Source organism: Thalassophryne amazonica, chromosome 1 (genome assembly GCF_902500255.1).
Source record: "Thalassophryne amazonica chromosome 1, fThaAma1.1, whole genome shotgun sequence".
In the NCBI taxonomy this organism is placed as follows: Eukaryota; Metazoa; Chordata; class Actinopteri; order Batrachoidiformes; family Batrachoididae; genus Thalassophryne; species Thalassophryne amazonica.
Window position 1 is genome coordinate 73946690 of NC_047103.1, and position 27181 is coordinate 73973870.

General features: G+C 40.4%; 1 protein-coding gene across 1 annotated transcript; it reads right to left on the bottom strand.

Annotated features, from left to right (window-relative positions):
- Positions 1-8608: 8608 nt before the first annotated feature.
- On the bottom strand, positions 8609-26838 carry LOC117507860. Its single transcript, XM_034167662.1, has 4 exons — positions 25957-26838; positions 24720-25077; positions 8826-8994; positions 8609-8741 (listed from the first exon to the last, which is right to left on the bottom strand). The coding sequence occupies exons 1-4, from the start codon at positions 26353-26355 to the stop codon at positions 8609-8611; spliced, it is 1059 nt and encodes a 352-aa protein (XP_034023553.1). The 5' UTR covers positions 26356-26838.
- Positions 26839-27181: the final 343 nt, after the last annotated feature.

A 27181-nucleotide genomic window follows, 5' to 3' on the forward strand; every position in this document is an offset into this window, starting at 1 on the left:
CACCATCAGCTTGTCTAAATTAGACATGTCTTTTGATATATGGTTTAATGAGGTCTTTATCTCCTCTATATCTTCCTCGAGTTTATCTGTTTTTCTGGGTGGTGCCATGCCGACTATCGTGGCTCAGTATGCCCACTATTGATTACAAAAACAATTCTCACCCGTAGCCTCCACCACCACAGGTCCGGTCACCGCACACCAACCCTCCCCGTTGCTAACCTCGTTCACAGCCGCCCCCAGCCACGGTCGTAGCTACCGCTAGCCACGGATGTAGCCGTAGGCAACCTCAGATGTAATCGCCTCCAGCCTCAGATGTCGCCACCGCCCCAGCCCCGGATGTAGCCGACGCTAGCCGTGGATATAGCCGCCGCTAGCCTCGGATGTAGCCGATGCCGCGGGCCTGGATATATCTCCCCCACTGACGCCGCAGGGCTGGATGAACCGCCTCCACCGACGCCGCGGGCCTGGATGAACCGCCTCCACTGATGCCGCGGGCCTGGATAAACCACCTCCGCCAATTCCGCGGGCCTGGATGAACTGTCTCTGCCGATGCCGCGGGCCTGGATGAACCACCTCCGCCGATACCGCAAGCCTGAATGTAGCTGCTGCTAGCCGCGGATGTAGCCGCCGTTAGCCTCGGATGTAGCCGACACCGCGGGCCTGGATGTACCACCCCCACCAACGCCGCGGGCCTGGATGAACCGCCTCCACCGACACCGTGGGCCCGGATAAACCACCTCCGCCGACGCCGCGGGTCCGGATGAACCACCTCCGCCGACGCCGCGGGCCTGGATGAACCACCTCCGCCGATACCGTGGGCCTGGATGAACCGCCTCTGAGCTGTCTATCGCTGTTGGAGTGACGCTGCCACAAGTGACGCTGACGCTGAGGAGGACTGACTGTGTCAGAGTTCATCAATTCGAATTGGTTCCAAGGACCCACGTTCCTATGGCAAAGAGAGCTTGATATCAAGCAAGGAACGGCAGGGCTGATGGTGGGAGACCCTGAGGTCAAGTCAACACAGGTGCTGAACACATTGGCTGTAAAGCATGATAGCTTTCTGGAGCAACTCTTACGGTACTCAAAATGGACCACTGCTGTGAATGTTGCGGCTCGTATCCAACGATTGGCTGAGAGGCCTAGGAAGAAAGAATCTCCAAATGTGGAAGAAAGAAGGCGAACTTCATTTACGCTCATCAAGCTTGTGCAGCAAGACTCTTTCAAAGAAGAGCTGCTTATCCTGAGCCAGAAACCAAGAAAGCTGTCACACAATAATCCACTGTACAACCTTGACCCAGAGCTCCATGATGGCATACTCAGAGTCGGAGGACGTTTGAGGAAAGCATCCTCACCTTTTGATGTGAGGCACCCAATAATCCTGCCAAGCAATGGTCATGTAACACGCCTCATTCTCAGCCATTACCATCAAAAGACACAGCACCAAGGAAGAGGGCAAACCCTCAGTGAAATTAGAGCCAATGGTTACTTGGAGGAAGTAAAGCTGTCACCAGTTACATAAGAGAATGCGTCTTCTGCAGAAAGGCTCTAAGGCCCACAGAACAGCAAAGGATGGCAGATCTTCCTATAGATCGCATCGAACCAGCGCCACCATTTTCATTCTGTGACATGGACTGTTTTGGTCCCTTTTTCACCAAACAGGGCCGCAAGGAACAAAAGCGGTACGGTCTTCTATTTACATGTCTCTGTTCCAGAGTGGTACACATAGAAATGCTCGAAGACCTGACAACTGATGCTTTCATCAATGGCTTAAGATGTTTCGTAACCATCCGAGGGGCAGTGAGACAAATAAGATCAGATAAGGGATCGAACTTTGTTGGTGCACAGAACGAACTAAGAAAAGCCCTTCAAGAACTTGATAAAGAGAGAGTTGCAGCATTTCTGGTGGAAAGACAGACTTCTGCATGAATGTTCCAGACGCAAGTCACGCTGGAGGTGTCTGGGTATATACAATGAGGAAAATAAGTATTTGAACACCCTGCGATTTTGCAGGTTCTCCCACTTTGAAATCATGGAGGGGTCTGAAATTTTCGCCTTAGGTGCATGTCCACTGTGAGAGACATAATCAAAAATAAATAAATAAATAAAAAAAATCCTGAAATCACAATATATGATTTTTTAATAATTTGTTTGTATGTTACTGCTGCAAATAAGTATTTGAACACCTACCAACCAGCAAGAATTCTGGCTCTCACAGACCTCTTATTCTGCACTCTTTACCTGTATTAATTGCACCTGTTTGAACTTGTTACCTGTATAAATGACACCTGTTCACACGCTCAATCAATGACACTCCAACCTGTCCACCATAGCCAAGACCAAAGAGCTGTCTAAGGACACCAGGGACAAAACTGTAGACCTGTACAAGGCTGGGATGGACTACAGGACAACAGGTAAGCAGCTTGGTAGAAGACAACAACTGTTATGATTATTTAATAGAAAGTGGAAGAAACACAAGATGACTGTCAGTCTCCCTCTCTGCACACGAAGGTTCAAGCTTGGCTGACATAAAAACATATGAATCAAATCCATATATTTTTTGCATATAATAAAAAGGTCGAATACTTTTCTCACAGACCTCGTATATATATAAAGAAGAAAAAAAAAGAGAAAAGGGGAAAAAAAGAAAACCTTCTTACTTTGTGGGAAATGTTGTGTCAGGAAATGTTATGTTTAATGTTTTAAATGGTTAAATAAAGAGTTTAAAAAAATAATAAAAAGGAGGGACAGAAGCCAGAGAAACCAGAACGTGAAAGAGTTTATTATTCTACTGCTGGTCAAGGGCGCACACAGTAAAAAAAAAAAAAAACTTTCTTTGTCCTGTTGTGAGTTCTGTGTGATGTTACATACTAAGTGTTTTGAGGTGTGAATCACTAATTAGCATAACAATGCTTTGCATTCAGTGCATTGCTGTGTATGAGCCAGCTACCACTTTATCACAGTGCTTTTCTTAAGATGATTGTTCATGCTCTATTGAATGTTTCTTTTCTTACAATGCACCTTTATTGATTTGCATATGGTCTTAATGTTTTAAGCCTGTTTTCTCTCAACATAAATATTCACTGAAACTTTATTTTCTCACTCTTTAGTTTTCACGGTGTTCAATGAAGAAATACAACTTGTCAAGAAAATAAATGCACTTTATTGACATCAGTATGGATCGTGGACTCAATGATTGACCAGGAAGTAGTTACAGTATGTGTTTAAAGCTGCCTGATTATAAAGTTTTTAAAATTAAGTTAACATAATGGTTTGAGTGCACAGAGCAGTTGGCTCTTTTATATTGTTAGTAGAGAAATGAAATTTGTTGTTTTTATGCATTTTAACCTGTAAAGTGAGTTGTGCGAGCTGCTGTGATTTTGCTAAAAAAAAATCTGATTTCCAGTTGGTGCGTGGTTTAGTGTCGCCATTTTATCTCCATGTGAGATCTACGTTAAACTGTTTTCTTTGGTCAGGTCTATCGATGTGGAGATTGATCGCCTTTGACCACAAATTTACATTTGCTTCTCAATATTACTACAGGTATGTCAATGTGTTTAAGTTCTGTTGAAAATATGTTGTTTTAAGGTTTATTGCTGTCAGTGACTTTAAATGTGGGGTAGTTGTCACTGTTGTCATGGGCATTCATAAGTATTTACTTTGGGAGGGATTCATTTTTATTCATGTATTTTTTGTTAGATCCTGTGGTCGTTTAGTTCACATTTTGGAGCATTAATTTAAGCTGAGCCTAATATTGGCACTTGATGTAGTTGTGCTCTATGTGATGAGATGTACCAAGTAGTATTTTTTACTTGTGATTAGGGATGGGTATTGATAAGATTTTATTGATATCGATTCTGCTTATCAATCCGATTCCTTATCGATACCTCTTGTGAATTTTCTGTGTACTAAAAGTAGGCTTTACAGGTTTTCTATGTTAACAACATTTTATTGAGTCTTAAAGTAAATAAATATGAAATTGGTCACTGTAGCCTTGATCTCTGGACATAAATAAAAATAAACAAAATCTGTAGCTTTTGTCAAAAGCATTTCCTTTCAGACATTTTGGCATGAATGTCTCTCCATACCTCTGAGCTGAACTCAGCCGGCTGCTGCACGTCAGTGCAGGACATCTCATTTTGTAAGGAAAAAACTGTTTTGATTGATTGCAGTTTGTTTGTATTACAACATTTGGAAAGAGGTGTGAATTGATTTAAACTGCGTTTCAGTTTGAATTTATTAATTCCGACAGGACTCTATCATTCTAACTTGACTCGGTGGAGAGCCGCGCAGCCTTTGTAGCTGTGTGAAAAGAACAGAGGACGATTCTCGTTTCTATCTTGCAACAACACAGGAGTCCCAGTTACTGACTTTAATCCGCACAAAAGTGACTCACGGTTGACATATTCAGGGATGCAAGTGGTGAAAAACAAAAAAGCTGTAACCCAAAATTACTCCCAACACCACCCCCCACGAAAATGTTTGAATTCTAGAAGCTCTGACATGCAATGGCGGGGAAAAATTAAGATAAAGCAAAACAGACTTCTGGGTGATTATGTCTGGCTAGAAGACATGCCTTTGCTGTGTTCTCGCTTCCACCAACAGGTATTAAAGTGTAATACGCATGACTACCTGTTGTGAAAGTGTAGTGACACGGACCCACAACAGGGGGCGTAAATGAACGGACAATAGAAGGAGTTAAATTTGAACACTTTACTGTTGTGAATGCCACAACCACACACAGCAGATTATAGAATAAATACAAAGTCAATGGATAAGGGTGTCGTGTGGGCAGGCTCGATGATAGGAGACGTCCGTCTAGAGAAGAACCGGAACCACACGATTTCCTCCGCCACCGAACCCGAAGGATACTGGAGCCGCCAGGTCCCCGAGTCCCTCAGGTGGCCACCGTCTCCGCGTGTCGGATCTGGTACTGCTGGCGAAGAGCAAAGACAGTCAAGTGTGGGTGTGTGTACACCCAGTAACAACAACGGTGGGAATTCCACCTCCACCTCTAACACACACTCGTGCAGCGTCTGTCTATTCACTTATCTGGCGGAAAGCAGAGTGAAGCAGTCGCGGCCCACGCCGGTCCTCCGGGGAGACAGCTGCAACAATGTCTCTACTGGAATCAATATTGGAATATTCAGGCTGAGAGTATTACCTCCGTAGAAGAACGATATCTCGGCGACGTGGTGGAGGTGTCATCCTGCTTTTATCCGGGGTGAAGTGCAGATGATCGGTGACAGCTGTCATAGTTGATGAGTGACAGCTGTCACCTCGGCTGTTCCTGTGAGGCGGCAGCGCCCTCTCGTGCCTGAAGCCCGCACTTCAGGCAGGGCGCCCTCTGGTGGTGGGCCAGCAGTACCTCCTCTTCTGGCGGCCCACACAACACTACCAATATCATTAATAGTTAAGCAAGCTACGTGTTTCTGGCACTATATATACGCACTTTCTCACTCTTGAACGGAGGACTATGTCGAAACAACTGAAAATCCAGACCAAAAAGCTCGCTGGTAACGCTAGCGCTAGCCAAAAAGATGCACCACTAACAGAGGAGCCATTTCATGCACAGACTCCAGCACCAGTCCACACAGTAAAAAAAACCTGTTGTTTTTACGGTAAACCTCCAGCAGCTGTGGTTGCCGAAACACTACCGTAAAGTTACAGTAAAACATTTTCTTCATTTACTACTGATACTGTTGATTTTACGGCTAAAAAATGTACATCGTTCCATTTTATACTGTGAAAAAAAATAGTTTTAACCTTTAAAAAAAATTGTTTTACTTGGAAAATTTACATAAAAATACAGCATAAAACAAAGTTTGCGTCATATGACGGTTTTTTCCTTGACAATTAACAGTCTAAATTATAAACTACTAATTTATTCTGTAAAAATGACCAAAAAGTACTGCAAATATTAAGGTCCACACAGAAATTCCTTGTAAAAATTACAGTAATTCGATGTCTGTTAGTAATAGCAATGGGTGCCAATGCTGCTGCTTTTATGGTTAAACATGTTTTTTTTCCACATATTTTACTGTAAAAAACACTGAAAGACCTCTTTAACCTAAATACTAAGCAAAAAGTTTTGTACCATGAAACATGTTCTTTAACTGTATAATTAGTACTAAAATCCATCAAAATGCAAAAATCTAACAAAAGATGTTAGATAAATGTAGTGAAGTAAAGTATGCTTCAGAGTAGAATCGAGAACATAATATAAAAAAGATCAGATGTGCATATTTTTAAAAAAAATATATACTTTAAATATTCAGCTAAATTAGCATTTCCACTGTTGTCAGAGGATACAGAACTTGACAGACAAGTGTGTATTCTTTGTCATTCATTCTGTTCTGTAAACTTAAAACAAAGAGCATGAATTAATATTGTCAAATTACTTAATGTACCATAACAGTCACAAAAAATAACCACCTTAAACTTTTCAAAAATATAAACTTTATTTGATAATTGTGAGGTTGTAAGTAACAAATATTTGAAGTTTTGCATATCACAAGATATCTATGAACGAGAACATCATGTAAAAATGTTCAGAAGTTCACTTTGAAACTGTTCCAATTTCAAACAGTGTAATAGCTGAACAGACCTTTTACTTACAAACTTTAACAATTTGCCAAGAATCCTTGAAACTTAATTTGATAACATTTAAGTGCATTTTTCTGGTACAGATCTAACCACAAATTGATATCAGTGTACATAGTGTTTCATTTTCACATTATCAAAATAAAATCATCCTTGAAGGGGAGCAAAAGTTTCAAATCTTGCATCAAAAGCTAAAGAATATAATATCTCTATGACTATAAGGAATTGATAAAGGTAACAGTTCACTTGAGGGGTACAAGTCATACTTAAGGAATGTTTAATGCATAATTCATGATGAATTACTACATGCACTACCAAAAGATGGATAATTATTTAATGTTGCTCACAGTTAACAGATTATGAAGTCACTATGACTTTATGTGATCACACTTAATAGATCATCAATTAAGGATTATTAATTCACAGGTATTTCATATGTCAATTGATATTTGATGAGAAGAGCTTGATTTCTGTAGTATAAAGGTTTATGGACAACACCTGCATCTTTATGGCATTAGGCCTAATAGAATTTGTTGGACAACTGATGGTATTATTTTGTTAGCGAATGAGTGTCCTTTACACTCAATCGACCATTTATTGGCACGGTCTGCAACACAATGTTGAGCTTAAAAATATCTGATCATAACATATTCCAACCACTGTGTTGTAAATCGCCCCCAAAATATGGTCTATTCCCTTAAATGTTTTAAGGGAAATTAAGATGTGGTCCATAAACTTTTATACAAAACAAAAAGAGAAAATAATTAAGCTAATCTTGTCAAATATCAATAAACATATGAAGTAACTGAACTAACAACCCTTGATTGATGATCTATTACGTTTGGAAAAAACACATTGTTTTTCAAAAGGAATTAATCAGGAGTCCTTCATTATTGCATAGTAGTTCATTATGAATTATGCATTATTTAAGTTTTACTTAAGTGAATAGTTCACATTAAAAGGGCATTCCTTCATTATCTACTCACCCTGATGCTTACACATTTTAAGACAATCCTGGAACTAGCAAGTTTAACTCAACTTGTTTAAAGTACAAAACCAGTGCAGTAAAATCGAACATGTACAGCAAGTTTACCTCAACTTGTTTAAAGTACAAAACCAGTGCAGTAAAGTGGAACATGTACAAACTGTACCAGACAGTTTACCTTGTGAAACTATACATTTTGTAAAACTTTCAGAAATTTAACTCTAACAACAAAATATCTGCAATGTATATAACATGCAGTGTATGTTGTGTGGGCCGCCAGAAGAGGAGGTACTGCTGGCCCACCACCAGAGGGCGCCCTGCCTGAAGTGCGGGCTTCAGGCACGAGAGGGCGCTGCCGCCTACAGGAACAGCCGAGGTGACAGCTGTCACTCATCAACTAGGACAGCTGTCACCGATCATCTGCATCTCACCCGGGATAAAAGCAGGATGAGATCGCGACTTCTGTGAGAGGTAATATTCTCTGCCAGTATTCTGTGATTTCAAGAGCTATTGTGTTGCAGTTGTCAACCAGAAGACCGGCGTGGGTCGCGACTGTTTCGTCCTTCGTCTCGTCAGATAAGTGGTTAAACAGATGCTGCACGAGTGTGTGTTAAAGGTGGAGGTGGAATTCCCACCATTATTGTTACGGGGTGTACACACACCCACACTTGACTGTCTTTGTTCTCCGCCAGCAGTACCAGATCCGACACGCTGAGACGGTGGCCACCTGGCGACTTCGGGACTTGGCGGCTCCAGTATCCTTCGGGTTCGGTGGCGGTGGAAATCGTGTGGTTCCGGTTCGTCTCCAGACGGGCGTCTCCTATCGTCGAGCCTGCCCACACGACACCTTCATTAATTGACTTGTATTCATTCTGTAATCTGCTGTGTGTGGTTGTGACATTCACAACAGTAAAGTGTTATAATTTAACTCCCTCTATTGTCCGTTCATTTACGCCCCCTGTTGTGGGTCCGTGTCACTACACTTTCCCAACAGTGTACCTTTTATAATATCATTCTTCAGCATCACTGGTAGGTCCACTCATGGTCAGCAAGGTCTGAGATCAGAGTGAGGACCCTGGGATTGACTGAGAACACTTTCTTCTTATTATTCCACTCGACTTTGGTGCCTTTCTCAGGATTTATTGAAAAGAAACACCTTTAAGAAAGAAAGAAAATGAACCTCAGGTGGGACATCAAATAAATTGCATTTTCTGATATTATAAAAAGAAAGAAATTTTACCGTTGGAGGAACTCCAGTGTAGACCGTAGTTCTACTGGGTAGTGTATGTTGAAGCAGTAGTAACTGCCAAACATCAGGCAGATAACAGGTGTGAAGGAAGTGATGTGGTTGTTGACAACCTCTTTGTCGATGCTCAACATAAATGTCTCAGCAGCAAAGCAGGAGGACCCTAAGAGTAAATAAAATGAATAAAAACAAAACTTTAATGACAAGGGCTTCAATATCAGCCATAAACAGAAATTCAGTGGTACTTATTTCAATACAGGATGAGTCATAAAGTGGGCTGCAAGTATGGAGCTAAATCAAGGCCAAAAGTTTTGTAATCTGAAAATAAAAAAAGATTGAAAAAATAAATTTTGAAACTGAAAATTAAAGTTTTGTTCTTGAATTTTATAATCATTTAAAAAGTATCAAAATAATAAGTGTAAGATATATATTTTTCAGTTTAAATACATTTTTGATTCATCTCTGTAATTTTTTTGATCAAATAATTTATTTTCATTCATATTTCTTTTTTTCACCTTCAGATCTTTTTTCACTTTCAGATCTTATTTTTTCAGTTTCAAACTTTTGGCCCTGTTCTGGCATGGGAGGGCGTGGCTTCGATTGAGAGGGGCGTGGAATTGTGAGTGACAGGAGAGCAATCAGTCCTCATGATGTTGCATTCAGGAAACGTGGGTACTTTGATAGATAATGACTCTGCTCCCGTCTCCATCGTTTATTTACGTGGCTGGCGCGTGAAAGAAAATAGAGAGAATGAAAGCTTATTACGAGGCTTTAAACCCTCGAGATAAAGCTGTTTATTGTGATCGATGCGTAACAGTTGGTTCAATGGATCCGTATGTTGTACCGGATAGTGAATTTAATGACCATGTAACAAAGTTGACAGCCCGTAAATCCAAAGCCGCACGGAAGAGTGCTCCGGCTACCGGCGGTGTTTAGAAGCCCCACCGTTACAGGCGCAGCACTGAGGCGCTGAGAGAGATCCACCGCCACCAGAAATCCACCGAGCTGCTGATCCACAAACTGCTGACCAGGTCAGCCTCGCCGGCATCCTGCAGAGCATCACAGTGGAGCTCTGAAAGCGGAGGTTGGTCTTGAAGTCCTGAGCGATAATCTTACACTTATTTTTATTTTGATAATACTTTTTAAATTATTATAAAATTCAAGAGCAAAACTTTAATTTTCAGTTTCAAAATTTATTTTTCCAATCTTTTTTTATTTTCAGATTACAAAACCTTTGGCCTTGATTTAGCTCCATATGCAAGATAACATGAAAGTAAATAAGCCAAGAATACAAATGGGTGTTGGTACAACGGTAGAGAAAGCTTGCAGGTTTGTTTGGTTTACTTACCACACACAATAAGGCAGGGTGTTGGTGGAACAGTCTCCATCTGAACCTCCTCAGCAAGGGTTGTCTTCTCGACAAAATGGAACAGATGCTCTTCCTTCTCATCAAAATGAGCCAGTAAAAGAAGCACCATCTGTATGACTTCTTCTGAGCAACCAGTCGAATGACCTCTTTCAGTTTGCTGCTTGAGAAGAGCATCCAGAACTTGTTTACGTTTATGTGCATCAACACGTTTGAAGAAGTTTAGTAGACGTGCGAGACATCCTCTGTCTCCAGCTGTTCGATGGCAGATCTGTACCTTTCTGGAGTCCGCTGCAGTCCACAGATGTTAGGATCAGCACTCTGAAATTCAGTTTGAGAAATCAGACAATATCTGCAGAAGAACTCAGATGAACTGAAATTTTCTATGAAACCGCCAATTGTGTGAGAGCCTAGGTTGTCTCCAGCAATGCAGTAGAGAGCTCCCTTTACCTTAAGTTCATCTCCCATTGTTATCCCATTTTCCTCCAGTTGTTTCAGATCAGTAAGCAATTCAGAAAAAAACCTTGGTATGGCCAAATTCCTTAAAATCTTTCTCTCTACACAACAAAACCAGCTGCATGTGGTCAACATTTGATCGCACATGGGGGGGGCATGTTGAGTAGAGAGAAGTACACAGCCAAAACCTTGTGCTTCTTTTTTTGCAGAACCTAAAGAGTTCACAACTTCAAAAGCATCCTGGTATAAAACCAGCTTGAGACAGTTTGGATTTTCCTGAAAAAATGTGTTTGACATAAACACCTTACCATCACAACTGTCAGAGAGAACATCTGTTTTGGAAACATCATTAGGATCCACTGACATGAGGCCCTGCCAAAAACTGGACTCCAGCATACCCTTTAAAGTGTCGCGCACAGGAATATAATAGGCACACCTCTCTGTCCTGTTTTCATCTGCCCAACAACATTTTTTTGGGCTCCACATATTTGAACATGTCTTTAAAGCACTGGGCTCTTGAGTAAGCAGTTCTCATGGGCCCTGTGTGGCAAGCTGTAAACAAGTCAGATTGTTTAATTGTGTCATGGATTTTTACAATCTCTTCATCTGAAGCTGACATATCTTTTAGAAGCAAGTTAAGTTGATTCAAAGTATATGTCTGTCCCAGCTCGTGTATATTCTGTATTTCTTCAACAATGTTTTGAATGGTAGACACTGGAAGAAGATGTCCCTGTAGTTTTATGTAAAACATACATATACGAGATCTGTCAATAAAGCCATCAGCCATCAGCTGGACATCAGCCAAAAAGTGGCTGATGTCCAGCTCTTGTGATAACCAGAGAAAGAGCACACGACGGTCTGGTATCCACAGAGCCATCTGTTTAGAAATGGTCCGGTGGCTTGTGCCGCGTCATCACAGCTTGGAGCGCGGCGCGCCGAGCGTCCTTAAAGGGGTCCTTGAAGCTGTAGTAACAGACCTTATTCTCTGTGAAGCCCGTAAAATTTTCACCGAAAGCCAGATAAATTTTTCGAATGGTTTCCAGGTGCCTGTCTCTAACCACTTCTGAAAAAATTCTGATGGAAAAAAGTCCTTTTCATTCCGCCATTTCCAGACAATGAAAATCTGACGAGGGGGTGGGACCACTCCTTCCCAAGGCGTGCTCACAGGCGAATGACGTCACCGACAGGCGTGGAAAAACTCACGCATGCGCACGAGGGTTCAAGCATGTCTGACGTAAAAACATATGAATGAAATCCATATAGTTTTTGAAAAAAATAAAAAGGACCGTTACTTTATTGACAGACCTCGTATTTCTCAGATACAGGTCACTGAAATTAGACCCATCCCCAACAGTGTCTTCAGCATCTGACACATTGGCAGCTCCCTGTGTGGTTGCACTTGTAGTGGGACTCTCACACTGTGTATCTCTGATTGATGGACAAATCACATTTTCTGACCATTGTCTGTGCTTTCTGGACATGTGAGAGGTAAAAGATGTTTTTGCAGTGAATACACTTTTGCATCCTCTCACTGGGCAAGCTACATGACGCCCTTCTGCTATGTGCTCCTTTAAGTGAGCAACCAACAATTTAGTTCCCTCACACTGACATTCACAAAGTGAGATGGTGCATGTTAATGGCGTTAAAGTCGTATCCTGAGTAGCTGTTGGTGTACTGTTGTGGTGGCGATAGAAGTGTGACTTTAAAGCTGCATATCCAGAAAAGACCTGCTGACAACTTGTTCCAACACATTTGAAAACACGTCGGGGTTCATTGCGGTGCAGTTTGCAATGCAAAACATATGCTTTTACCGACGGAACGTTTTCTCCACATACGTTACAAGAATACATATTAAATAATCAAAGAAATCCAATTCAGGCAAAGTTAGGCGACAAAAGACTGATAAAAGAGCAGATAGAACAAGGTAATCAATGGATTAATCTTCCGCTGAAACTTTGGCTAAATTGTTTTAATAAGAATGGTTGGCATGAGAAAGCTAGGATTTTAAGATGGTGTGCTTATGACTTGGATTTCACTCCTAATAAACTAGATACAACATATAAAAGTTGGGCCGGTCTAGGCTTAGGAGCTTATTGTATGTTGTATGATAAGGAAATTTTGAGGGAATTTCAATCAGTAAGGGAGCAATATCAACTAAGTAATTCAGATTTTTACAAGTTCCTCCAAATGCGTCATCATCTACAAAAGACTTTGCCTAGAAATAAGGATATTTTTGAAACTCCAATACTTAGAATTTTTATTAAGGCATATCACACAGACTCAAATTTTAAATTAATCTTGAAATGATACAAGGACATACAGGCAGCCAAGGATTTAAATACATCATATATTAAACAAAAATGGGAAAGGGAATCAAAGGTGGTGATTTCTGATGTTACTTGGTCTAAATATTGTGCATTTCAATGGAAAATATCCAGCTCTAATGTTTGGAGATGTTTTGGTTGGAAAAGCTTGTGTAGATATTTTATCACTCCAGCACAAACCAAATATTATTCAAGCTCCTCCAGTTGTTGGAGAAACTGCGGAGCCCAGAGTGCAAAACACTTTGTTTTGGTCATGTCCACTGCTTTTGGATTTGTATTCATTCTGAAATGGAAAAAATTTTGGGTCTGAAGTTCCCTTTTAATTGGGACGAACTTCTTTTTGGACCTTTACATTCAGTGGACACAGACAAAGAAACCAGATGTCTATACGGCATGTTAAGTACGGCAGCCTGTAAAGCAATCACCAAAAAGTGGATGAGCTCCCATGCAACATCTTTAGAGGACTGGCACAGGATTGTTTACGGACTATTCACAATGGAACAAATTACATTTTCCAGGAGATTACAATCGGACAAATTCGAAGAGGTTTGGAGCAAATGGAGGCAGGCAGGCATCCTGAATTTGTATGACACTCTGTATTCTCATTTTAAATTTAATGTTTTGAATGTTGTTGTTTTTTAAGTACACCCCTGCATGTTCTTTGATCTATGTTCTAAAAATTTTTTGTGTGTGTGTATCTCTGTAAAAATATTTTGTTAAACTTTAAAAAAAAATAAATTAAAAAAAAAATCAAAGAAACACAGGTTTATATCTACAACGTGAGCAATGTCATTAGCTAACCAGAGGCTTCAGCAGACTGACCCCGCGTTAGCTTGATGCTAGGTGGCTAAACACACAACGCATTTTCTGAAAGCAGTCAAACTGAAGGGTACTTACCGAAGTGACTGAAGACAGGTTCTGGCTAGAAAATTCTAAAAAGTCCAGACCGCTGATAAAGCTCCTCCGGTGATGACCATGAACTTGAACGGTTGAAGTCCGAAACAAAAAACCGACCCGAACCGGAGCGTGTCGGAGGTTAACAGACGGGAGTCAGATGCGATGCGCTGATTGACCCGTTTGAATTTCAGGCGCGTTGTCAAAGAACGCACAGTCTGTAGAAAGAACTGTAAGACTTCTACTCAGTTTTGAGATGCTTTTAAATTTAGTGAGATGTTTTTAAATCATTCAAATGGTTTTCTTTATATAAGCTGAATGTGCCTCTGGGTGGTAACTAAAGAGGGACATACTGTAGAACTATAGGCAGAGCAGACAGATTAATGTTTACATTTTTTTGTTTTTATATTTTTTTACATAAAAATGTAAGGGATCAGAACACCCAACATTTCACTTTAAATAAATACATAAACCTGGCAAAATGTATGGAAACTTCTGATTGAGCAACTATTTCTCTATTGTTATGATGCTAATTGACATTGTATTTTATATCAAATCAAATCAATTTTATTTATATAGCGCCAAATCACAACAAACAGTTGCCCCAAGGCGCTTTATATTGCAAGGCAAAGCCATACAGTAATTACAGAAAAACCCCAACGGTCAAAATGACCCCCTGTGAGCAAGCACTTGGCGACAGTGGGAAGGAAAAACTCCCTGTTAACAGGAAGAAACCTCCAGCAGAACCAGGCTCAGGGAGGGACAATCTTCTGCTGGGACTGGTTGGGGCTGAGGGAGAGAACCAGGAAAAAGACATGCTGTGGAGGGGAGCAGAGATCAATCACTAATGATTAAATGCAGAGTGGTGCATACAGAGCAAAAGGAGTAAGAAACACTCAGTGCATCATGGGAGCCCCCCAGCAGTCTAAGTCTATAGCAGCATAACTAAGGGATGGTTCAGGGTCACCTGATCCAGCCCTAACTATAAGCTTTAGCAAAAAGGAAAGTTTTAAGCCTAATCTTAAAAGTAGAGAGGGTGTCTGTCTCCCTGATCTGAATTGGGAGCTGGTTCCACAGGAGAGGAGCCTGAAAGCTGAAGGCTCTGCCTCCCATTCTACTCTTACAAACCCTAGGAACTACAAGTAAGCCTGCAGTCTGAGAGCGAAGCGCTCTATTGGGGTGATATGGTACTATGAGGTCCCTAAGATAAGATGGGACCTGATTATTCAAAACCTTATAAGTAAGAAGAAGAACTTTAAATTCTATTCTAGAATTAACAGGAAGCCAATGAAGAGAGACCAATATGGGTGAGATATGCTCTCTCCTTCTAGTCCCCGTTAGTACTCTAGCTGCAGCATTTTGAATTAACTGAAGGCTTTTCAGGGAACTTTTAGGACAACCTGATAATAATGAATTACAATAGTCCAGCCTAGAGGAAATAAATGCTTGAATTAGTTTTTCAGCATCACTCTGAGACAAGACCTTTCTAATTTTAGAGATACTGCGTAAATGCAAAAAAGTAGTCCTACAAATTTGTTTAATATGCGCTTTGAATGACATATCCAGATCAAAAATGACTCCAAGATTTCTCACAGTATTACTAGAGGTCAGGGTAATGCCATCCAGAGTAAGGATCTGGTTAGACACCATGTTTCTAAGATTTGTGGGGCCAAGTACAATAACTTCAGTTTTATCTGAGTTTAAAAGCAGGAAATTATAGGTCATCCATGTCTTTATGTCTGTAAGACAATCCTGCAGTTTAGCTAATTGGTGTGTGTCCTCTGGCTTCATGGATAGATAAAGCTGGGTATCATCTGTGTAACAATGAAAATTTAAGCAATGCTGTCTAATAATACTGCCTAAGGGAAGCATGTATAAAGTGAATAAAATTGGTCCTAGCACAGAACCTTGTGGAACTCCATAATTAACCTTAGTCTGTGAAGAAGATTCCCCATTTACATGTACAAGTAATGGTTTAATTACTGCCACTTTAAAAGCCTGTGGTACATAGCCAACTAATAAAGATAGATTGATCATATTTAAGATCGAAGCATTAATTAATGGTAGGGCTTCCTTGAACAGCCTGGTAGGAATGGGGTCTAATAGACATGTTGATGGTTTGGAGAAAGTAACTAATGAAAATAACTCAGACAGAACAATCGGAGAGAAAGAGTCTAACCAAATACCGGCATCACTGAAAGCAGCCAAAGATAACGATATGTCTTTGGGATGGTTATGAGTAATTTTTTCTCTAATAGTTAAAATTTTATTAGCAAAGAAAGTCATGAAGTCATTACTAGTTAAAGTTAAAGGAATACTCGGCTCAATAGAGCTCTGACTCTTTGTCAGCCTGGCTACAGTGCTGAAAAGAAACCTGGGATTGTTCTTATTTTCTTCAATATGTGATGAGTAGTAAGATGTCCTAGCTTTACGGAGGGCTTTTTTATAGAGCAACAGACTCTTTTTCCAGGCTAAGTGAAGATCTTCTAAATGAGTGAGACGCCATTTCCTCTCCAACTTACGGGTTATCTGCTTTAAGCTGCGAGTTTGTGAGTTATACCACGGAGTCAGGCACTTCTGATTTAAGGCTCTCTTTTTCAGAGGAGCTACAGCATCCAAAGTTGTCCTCAATGAGGATGTAAAACTATTGATGATATAATCTATCTCACTCACAGAGTTTAGGTAGCTACTCTGCCCTGTGTTGGTATATGGCATTGGAGGACATAAAGAAGGAATCATATCCTTAAACCTAGTTACAGCGCTTTCTGAAAGACTTCTACTGTAATGAGACTTATTCCCCACTGCTGGGTAGTCCATCAGAGTAAATGTAAATGTTATTAAAAAATGATCAGACAGAAGGGGGTTTTCAGGGAATAGTGTTAAGTCTTCAGTTTCCATACCATAAGTCAGAACAAGATCTAAGGTATGATTAAAGTGGTGAGTGGACTCATTTACATTTTGAGCAAAGCCAGTCGAGTCTAACAATAGATTAAATGCAGTGTTGAGACTGTCATTCTCAGCATCTGTGTGGATGTTAAAATCGCCCACTATAATTATCTTATCTGAGCTAAGCACTAAGTCAGACAAACGGTCCGAAAATTCACAGAGAAACTCACAGTAACAACCAGGTGGACGATAGATAACAACAAATAAAACTGGTTTTTGGGACTTCCAATTTGGATGGACAAGACTAAGAGGCACGCTTTCAAATGAATTAAAGCTCTGTCTGGGTTTTTGATTAATTAATAAGCTGGAGTGGAAGATTGCTGCTAATCCTCCCCCTCGGCCCGTGCTACCAGCATTCTGACAGTTAGTGTGACTCGGGGGTGTTGACTCATTTAAACTAACATATTCATCCTGCTGTAACCAGGTTTCTGTAAGGCAGAATAAATCAATATGTTGATCAATTATTATATCATTTACTAACAGGGACCTAGAAGAGAGAGATCTAATGTTTAATAGACCACATTTAACTGTTTTAGTCTGTGGTGCAGTTGAAGGGGCTATATTATTTTTTCTTTTTGAATTTTTATGCTTAAATAGATTTTTACTGGTTGTTGGTGGTCTGGGAGCAGGCACCGTCTCTACGGGGATGGGGTATTGGGGGGATGGCAGGGGGAGAGAAGCTGCAGAGAGGTGTGTAAGACTACAACTCTGCTTCCTGGTCCCAACCCTGGGTAGTCACGGTTTGGAGGATTTAATAAAATTGGCCAGATTTCTAGAAATGAGAGCTGCTCCATCCAAAGTGGGATGGATGCCATCTCTCCTAACAAGACCAGGTTTTCCCCAGAAGCTTTGCCAATTATCTATGAAGCCCACCTCATTTTTTGGACACCACTCAGACAGCCAGCAATTCAAGGAGAACATGCGGCTAAACATGTCACTCCCAGTCCGATTGGGGAGGGGCCCAGAGAAAACTACAGAGTCCGACATTGTTTTTGCAAAGTTACACACCGATTCAATGTTAATTTTAGTGACCTCCGATTGGCGTAACTGGGTGTCATTACTGCCGACGTGAATTACAATCTTACCAAATTTACGCTTAGCCTTAGCCAGCAGTTTCAAATTTCCTTCAATGTCGCCTGCTCTGGCCCCCGGAAGACATTTGACTATGGTTGCTGGTGTCGCTAACTTCACATTTCTCAAAACAGAGTCGCCAATAACCAGAGTTTGTTCCTCGGCGGGTGTGTCGCCGAGTGGGGAAAAACGGTTAGAAATGTGTACGGGTTGGCGGTGTACACGGGGCTTCTGTTTAGAACTACGCTTCCTCCTCACAGTCACCCAGTCGGCCTGCTTTCCCGGCTGCTCGGGATCTGCTCGAGGGGAACTAACGGCAGCTAAGCTACCTTGGTCCGCACCGACTACAGGGGCCTGGCTAGCTGTAGGATTTTCCAAGGTGCGGAGCCGAGTCTCCAATTCGCCTAGCCTGGCCTCCAAAGCTACGAATAAGCTACACTTATTGCAAGTACCATTACTGCTAAAGGAGGCCGAGGAATAACTAAACATTTCACACCCAGAGCAGAAAAGTGCGGGAGAGACAGGAGAATATGGTTGGAAAGCCTGTTTATTCACCTTAGTGATGTTGCAGTGGCAATTCTAAAGTCTGTTGGGGTCCCTTGGTCCAGGGTTAATCACCACTATATTATAAATAACCTGACATCTACAAAAAAATTGCAAAATGTTTGCATATTTTATTGGGGTCAGCCCTATGTTCTCACAACCCTATGTTCCCACATTTCTCATATTTCTAAGACCGTGCTTACATGAAGGGAAAGCACAGATATTTCCATGCGGTTTGGCCTCTCATTTACACGAGATGAGTGGCAAACCCCTAATTACCAAGGGTAGGAATGTAGGAACTGTGGGAACATAGGGCTTAATTTAGATTTTTTTTTTTTTTAGAAAGCTGGGAACATAAGGCTGTGGGAATATAGGCATGCTCCCATTTTAATTCCAAAAGTTCATATGAGAGTTATTTTCAAGATAAGCATTTAGACATTTTAAAACATTTAAAGGCAAGATTTTTTTTTTTTCCTTAGGACAGAAATTGTTCATGTAATTCATTGTAAAGGCCAATAAACAGGCTGTCCTACCATATGAAAAACAACAACAATTAGCATTGTAAGTTTTCAGTTTCAGTTTGTTATAGCATAGTTCTCTCATCAGCACAATGGTATAGTTGAATAGTACAATAGTAGTTACAAACTGCATTCTTTACAAGAAATGAATGTAAAAACTGTAGTGTGACCTGTTAAAAATATAACAGCATTTTCCATTATCAGCATAACAGCTAGTGTATTTAACATTTTAGATTTTTAGCTTGACATAAAGCTGTCAGAAATATTAAAGCATATGCCTTTTATTAACACAAAAGTAATGTGTGTGAAATAAATGCAAAAATTATCATGTTACTTGTTATAAATATCACAGCATGTTTCTGTGATCTGTTGTGTGTTGGGGGGGTTTGGCTGGACAAGGTTGGGTTGTTTTGTGTTTATTTTCCTTCCCAGGTGATTTGGGGCTGTTCTCTGAGGAAAATGTGCTGCAGAAGAGTCTCTCTCCTCTGTTACGATGATTGGCTGCACCTGTTGCATTCTCGTGTGGCTCTCTATCAGGACAATCCACGACACCTGTGATGTTCACGTGCAGATCTGAGGACTTCCAGCTGGTACCAATGTAGTGATGAAGAACTACATTTAAACCAGCAGTGAGTTGGATAAGATGGCCGGAGAATACGACCTTGTGACGACCGTGTGGGGACGCTGAGGGCCGTTTCAGAGTCTGACATCGCGCCTGTGAAGGAGGATGAGGGTGAGAGGCAAACGTTATCAGCACACAACAGAGGTGAATATTCTGAAAAGTTTATCCGTGAATGTAAATTGGCGTTTATACGCAGCTATAAGTAATTATTGGTGGAAATTGTTTGGCGTGCTCCTCACGGCAGTGGCGTGCGGATTAATGATCCTCCACTAGCTGTGAGCAGCAGCCTCTTTGAACTAAGTTTGAAACCAGACCTAAACGTGTAGCTGATAAGTTTGCCTCTAAACAGTATTTCGTAGTAATAAGTGTTGAATAATCTCATCTCTGATCCTCCTTCACAGAGTACAGTCTGGGAAAGTCACCTGGGGGGGGTGTTGGCGGAACTCCTGAGTCCTGAACGTTCGGACTCCGACTGTTGAGACGCTGAGAGAGCGCGCCCCCTTTTCACCTCACCAGAACTCTAATTATTTAGTATTTCATGTATAGCACAAAGGTAGAAAAATAAATGTGTTTTCTTTTTGGAACTGCTTCTGATTATTTCATGCTGGGTTCAGTCAGATACTGGACCACTCCTCAATCCACGTCTTATCCATAACATGATCAGCACAACAGTACGTACATTTAACTGTGAAATACTGTATTCTTTTCAAGAAATAAATGCAAAATTCATGGTATTGAATGTTATACATATTACGGCATTTTCCATAAAAAAAACTGTGCAAGAGTAGGGAAATGTATTTTTTCAAGAGAAAAAATTTAAAAAATACATTTTTTTTTTTTTGCTGATTAACGTATTTACAGTGATTCAGTGTTATATAAACACTATCAAACTGTTCTGGAGATTTACAGATTTTTGCTGTTATGATTCACAGTTATTCACCGCAAAATTTACGAACATTTTTTACAGTGCAGGGACCAGATGAGACCGAGGCACTGATTCTCAAAGTGTCTGAAAGTTTCAGTGCAGCGATGGAAGGCTGACTCACTAAGTTTTCTGAGACACTGGATAAAATCTCATCCAGACTCGATATGTATGAAACGCGTTTTATAGATGTGGAGCAGCGAGTCTCGGATGTTGAAGACAGCACTGGGGACCTGGCGCTAAGACTGGCTGAAGTGGAAAGGAGAACCCTTACGAAAAAGTTCAATAGGTTTCTATAGGATTCTATAGAGGTCATATAGCTTTCTATAGAACACCTATAGACACGCGACCTACAGGGGTCTTGGCCTATAGAGACCGATAGCATTCTACAGACATAAGGACCTATAGGCACCATTGCGTATAGAAACCTATAGGTTTCTATAGACATGCCAGTATATAGAAACACCATATTAATAAATTCTGACTCAAATGTAGCCGATAAATTATTTGATAGAAAAAAATGTGGAATTTGGATGAAAAAACAGATTGTTTTATTTTGTCTGCATATTTTTATGCAAGATAACGTTGCCACTGTACTAGCAAGGAGATAATTTTTGTTCACTTGTAACTATAATATATTTGAGAAGTGTGTATATACACATCACGCTTATACACAAGCAGATAAAGGCAAAGTATAAAAAAGTTACACAACATTACAAATTCAACAATATCTTTTATTACAAGTTAAAAATTATTACATGTATATACATAATCACATATATCATTTTCTTTGTCGAACCATGGAACTTGGAAACTGCAGTATCATCAAACACAAGTATAGATGTAAACATCCAAACAGGTCAGCATTAATGCAGACAGTTTGCTTCAAATGGTTACTATAACATCTGTAACTGAAACTACACATGCATATGTTATATCAGTTCAACCCATACGCCAGTGTATACAATCCTGTAGGACCATCTATATCCTATGCCAGAGGTGGGACTAAGTTACTGTCAAATCATTCTCAAGTCATGAATCGGCAAGTCTCAAGTCAAATCTCAAGTGAGCTTGCAAACAATTGGTGGCCGATTCATGACTTGAGAGTGACTTGACGGTGACTTTGAGAGAATTCTATAGGCTGCCCTATAGCATTCTATAGAGGGCCAAGTTCTGCTAACATGTAAAACATTCGTGTGTAACCATCAATTCACAACTTAATCCCAGTAAAACCGAGAAGGCAGTGGGCACAGGTAAGATGAAACATCAGTTTTCATAAAAATACATTTTTGCAGGATGTCTCCTGGATAAATACAAATATTTGGGTTATCTGCATGTTGGTCAATATTTACAAGAAAGTCAGATGAACAGCCTAGCCTTGCATCAACAAATAATGGTCTTCGTGTAATGCTGAATGGCTTTACTAGTATGATATTTGCTTTATCACACAAACAAAAACCATTATCATTCATGCAGTCTGGTCCCAATTTAACACAGAGAAACGTTTCAATTCTTCCATATTTATACACACCATGAGTAAATGCAACATAGCAGTTGCAATGCCGAGCAGATTGAAAATAGTCACTGCTGGCATACAGCTGGTGGTGAAAATAAATCTCTTATATACAATGGCGGAAGTGTGCACTTGGTTCCCTGTCAGTCTGCTTGCAGCCAGTAACTTTGATGGAGGCAGAATAACTTGCTCTCCTTTGCCAAGAGCACGCAAATTATTTGAAAGTACGTTTGTACATTTTGATTTAGTGTGTCTGCTGGCCAATGAGGTATACAGGACAGACACATCAGTGTTCTCCTCCATGCAACTAACTGCTAACTCTGTCATCACCTTCATGAGAGAGAATGTCTCACAAATCTGAAAACCAACTTTCTGGGTACCGTGGAAACACCTAATCAAAGTCCTGTTGTATCCCTCAAAAACAAAGGTGGAAGTTGCCCATAAAGGGCCAGTGTTGATAACTGACTGGGCAAAATGAATCAATGAGTGGACATTGAAAGTGCAATGTCTTATTCCATATAAACGCTCAGTCATCAGAACAAACATCCTGAGGCAAGCATTGCTCTCACGAACCTTTCTTTCAGAAACACTCTCACTCATGAGGTAATAAATACCAAATACAAATAGGAACCAGTGTTTCATATACACAGCAGGTAAAATTCCCTGAAATACCACCAAAGAATAGAACAGGAGAGCTCGCCATTCAGATGCCTTCCAATACTTCCGCGTTTTGAGAGACCTGGGGCATCTGGTTATTTCACTTGGAGGTGCTATATCCTGCAGTCTCTCATCTAATTTCTTCACTTGGTCCCCAATGTAATATGCCTCTGCTCTGTTTGCTGAATCCAGCCAAGTCCCCACAAAATGTCTAGTAACTCCTAAGAAAGCTGTGTGTTGTGATTAGAACAAATGCCTTTCACAGAGTCATAATGTGGTAACTGCATGACAACTGAAGGCCCCTTCACACCTTGCTGACACATCCCTGTTCTCTGTGACTCTATTGACAATCTCCTCTGATCATCGTCAGTTCTTGGGAGTGCTTCACCATTGTATGGGTAAGTACGAATGGGAGGACCATTTCCATTTGGTATTGGTGTGCCTTCCTGCTTACACCAGTCGCATCCATACTTCCCATTGAACTGTTTGGAATTCCTCACTAAAGACCTGGCAGGTGCATCCGCTGACAGGCAAAGAGCAAAAATCCTGGTTTGGCCAAGAGGTGAGTGCAAACCATCTGCACCCAAATCTCTAAGTTCATCCACAAATGGTTTTAAGAAAGTATTCATTTTGGGTTTACATTCTCCAAACCACAAGCCTGCCATAATCATATGTTTCCTGCGCATATGTGGTGGAATTTCATTTACTGTGGCAAACAAAGGCCAAACAGAAAAATTGGAGGATTTAAAAATAGAAACTCCATCAGTATTGAACAATAATGACAAGTCACTGGGACCTATTATGCCATCATGAAGAAGGTTTTTATAAAGTTTACCATGAACAATGTCATTTATGTTAGTTTCTCTCAAGATTTCATCAATATTTCGATTTTCAAGGGCAGCTGCCACTTCTGGTACTTTCATCATTCTTTTCAGCTGTGTTTTGATGGGCATCCTGAGAAAAAAACTACCCTCTGCAGTTGAGATGTCTGCACTGAATTCATTGCCGCTGTTGTGTGGGCCGCTGAAGAGGAGGTACTGCTGGCCCACCACCACCAGAAGGCGCCCTGCCTGGAGTGCGGGCTCCAGGCACCAGAGGGCGCCGCCGCCTTACTAGAGCAGTCAGGGTGACAGCTGTCACCCATTACTGGACACAGCTGACTCCACTCAGCACGGGGGTATATCATCAGGACGGCGTCTCCACCTCAGTGCCGAGATATCGCCTTAAGACTGAGGTAACGTTCTCTGCATTCATATTCTGAATAACCAGCTAAAACTTGTTAAACCTTTTCAGGACTGCTGACTACTAATAGCTAAATTGCTTGGATAAGTACTCACCTTCCTGCTATATATTGACAAGAGGTGGAGGCGGCTTCTCCCCTCTCCGTTACTGGGTGCTGTCGCATCCACACCTGTGTGTTGTTGCTCTCTCCCGCCAGCAGTACCGGATCCGATGAGCGGAGGCAATGGCCACCTGGGAATTCGGGACTTGGCGGTTCCAGTATTTCCAGGGTTCGGTGGCAGAGGAGATCTGGGTGGTTCCGGTTCGACTGAGACGGACGTCTCCTACCTTCGAGCCTGCCCACACGACACCAGCGGATTCGCCCCCAAATTGTTAATTGTTGTATTCGTTGTGCTCGTTTCACAACAGTAAAACTTGTTATTCACCTTTCTCCATTGTCCGTTCATTACGCCCCCTGTTGTGGGTCCGTGTACCTACACTTTCACAACAGCCGCAGTTTGTACAATTCCTTGTCAATTTCTCGGGGCCAAGATATACAGTGCACGGCATGCAATAATAGTGAACCTGAAATTGAAATAGAAGAATGGTATGAATATAAGAACATTGAAACCTGCGAGAGCATGGTCGTTTTTTAATGCACAACAGAAGCTTGAGCATATTGATTATCAATGATAAGCAATCTGTATAGCAACAAAAAAACACCATACACCAACAAGAACATGATTTACTAGCATACCATGGCAAATGATAACAGCACAGACTAATGCTGCATTTACACATAACAATGACAAGAAATGAATGCCACGAAGTATACATTCTTGGCCGCTGATCATGTTAAGAATGAAGCAAATATGACGTTCGTAATGCATTCTGCCTATGTGTAAATGCAGCATAACTCCCTTTATATGAAACACATTGGTCAGTACAGATGATGATTTAATAAAAAATAAACATACCTCGTACATTGAATCTTCAACACTCTTGTACAGCAAATACTTTGATGTAGGAACACTGTTTGGACAGTGTATATTCATCAAAGAAAGAAGATCATCCAAAGCACTATCAGAAAGACCATGCCGCAAGACATAGGACACTATCAGCAGTAGACTCTGTGACTTGGTGATGGGTGCATCTGGATAAATTGGAAGATTTCCATCTTCAAGGCTGAATCCCTAAAAAAGGCAAAAAAACAAAAAAACAAAACAAAACAGTGAACATCAGAAAGGTGTAACATTAGTCACGGGGCTGATATCAGAAAGAGCCTTAGATAAACGTGGCTGCACTCATCAGACATGGACTGTTTATAGTTGGTTGAGCCTTAATTTTTTATTATACGAACATTAATTGCGACACTATTACACTCACAGAAATATTTAACCCTGACTTTGAAGATTTATGTAATTTTATTACATGACTAATTCCCATTTACTTTTTTTTTTAGATAGTTTTAATACAAACCTACCAAATAGACCTTACATGATTCATATTCATTACTGTAATAATTCCTATTTATTTGAAATGCATAAGCCTCAGCTTTATGTATTTAGTATTAATAAAATATAATTACTCTAAATCAATAATGACAGTATTTATTTAAAACACCTAAAGTATATTGTTTGAACTGCATAATAATTAGGTTACCTATGCCATTTATCTTGTATATGGTTAAAATAAGTATAAATAATTTAAAATTCCTGTATACAAAAAGAATGAAATTTTTGGCCCAAGATGCACTTCTAATAGAGGAAATATGGTACATGTGTGTTTGAAGTAAGAAAATATTTTAATTTGTTTTTCTTTTGTTAAGGTTAAGGTCATAGACAATGCCCTAATTCATACGGTTACAGTGCATAGAAAAACCAAACACCATATTTGTTCTATTAGAATGGCATGTGCTTAAATGACAGAAGCAATTTTATGTTTAAAATAAGTCATATGTTAACATTTCTATATGCAATAAATGCAATGTTTGGTTTAGGTGTGCTTCTATTTATTTCTATAATAGAGGAAATATGGTACATAAATTGGTATCAGTCATGATGCTTATTTACCTGGTAATTATCATCTGGTTCATTTCCTTCCTCCCCATCACCATGCTGAAAATCATCATCTTCATCATCTCCTCCAGAGTCAACTCCATTGTCATGCCAGTCCTCATCATCCCCCTGATCCATTTCTTCATTTTGTACTGAGTCTCCACCCATGTCTTGCCTCAAATCATCCTCGCCTTCCTTGTTGCCATCAATATGCCAAGTGTTATCTTCAACATTATGATCACATCCAACATCACCATACCACATGTCTGCTGAATCTGCTTGGTCTACTTCATTGAGAACATCATCCTTGCTTCCATTGTCCACTAGATCATCCTGTTCTAAAACCACCCCGCCTTCTTGAGAACTACTATGTTGAAACACAGCTCTATTTCTGATGTCCATTCGATCATTCATTGGTAAGTCAGTTTCAGGTTGTTCAACATCAGTGCCACAGTGGTTACAATCAATCCCTTCGTCAGTCTTTGAATGCTCCTAGGAAAAAAATATAGGATACATGCACCTTTAGCAACATGAATTTCAAGTATGCAGAGAAGTGGCATTTCATATTTTTAATCTTGATTGATGTTTATCAAAATTTACAATTTCTCATAAAATTAATAAAAGGAAAAAGTCAGTATACAAATTATCTTCAAGCAAACAGAAATATTGTTCAAATGGAAACAATTCAAATAGTGAAAACAGCCATACTAATTTAGTTTCAATTTCAACTGGTTATTCTATACATGCTGTAGATCATAATATAGCCAACATTCAAGAATCTACAAATTAACCATATACATGCCAAATTCATTGTCAATCAAGTGGACAATGATTAGAATGGTGTGGCATTATGTTACATGTGTTTTTCTTCATGAAAGAAATCTTAATATTTTCGCATGCCTCGTTTTTTTTTTTTTTTTTTTCAAATCCGCCCGCCCGATTGTTAGTGACCCCCCCAGTCTAAACATAAGACAACGGGTCTCTTTTGTACTTACGGGAGCAACCAACTGTGAAGAGTTGAGATCAATGGTTTCACCACCTACAATTCTTCTTCTCTTTCGTCGATTACATTTTGTTTGTCTCGGAAGAGAGATATCGGGATTAATCCCATATTGTCTGTAACGTTGTCGAAGCATGTCAATCGAAATATGGCCGTCGGGTTGTTGGTGTTTTTCTTCTGCTGCTTCTTCTTCTCTCTGTTGGTCAGGAGGGGCCATCAGGTTAGGTGCGCATGCGTACA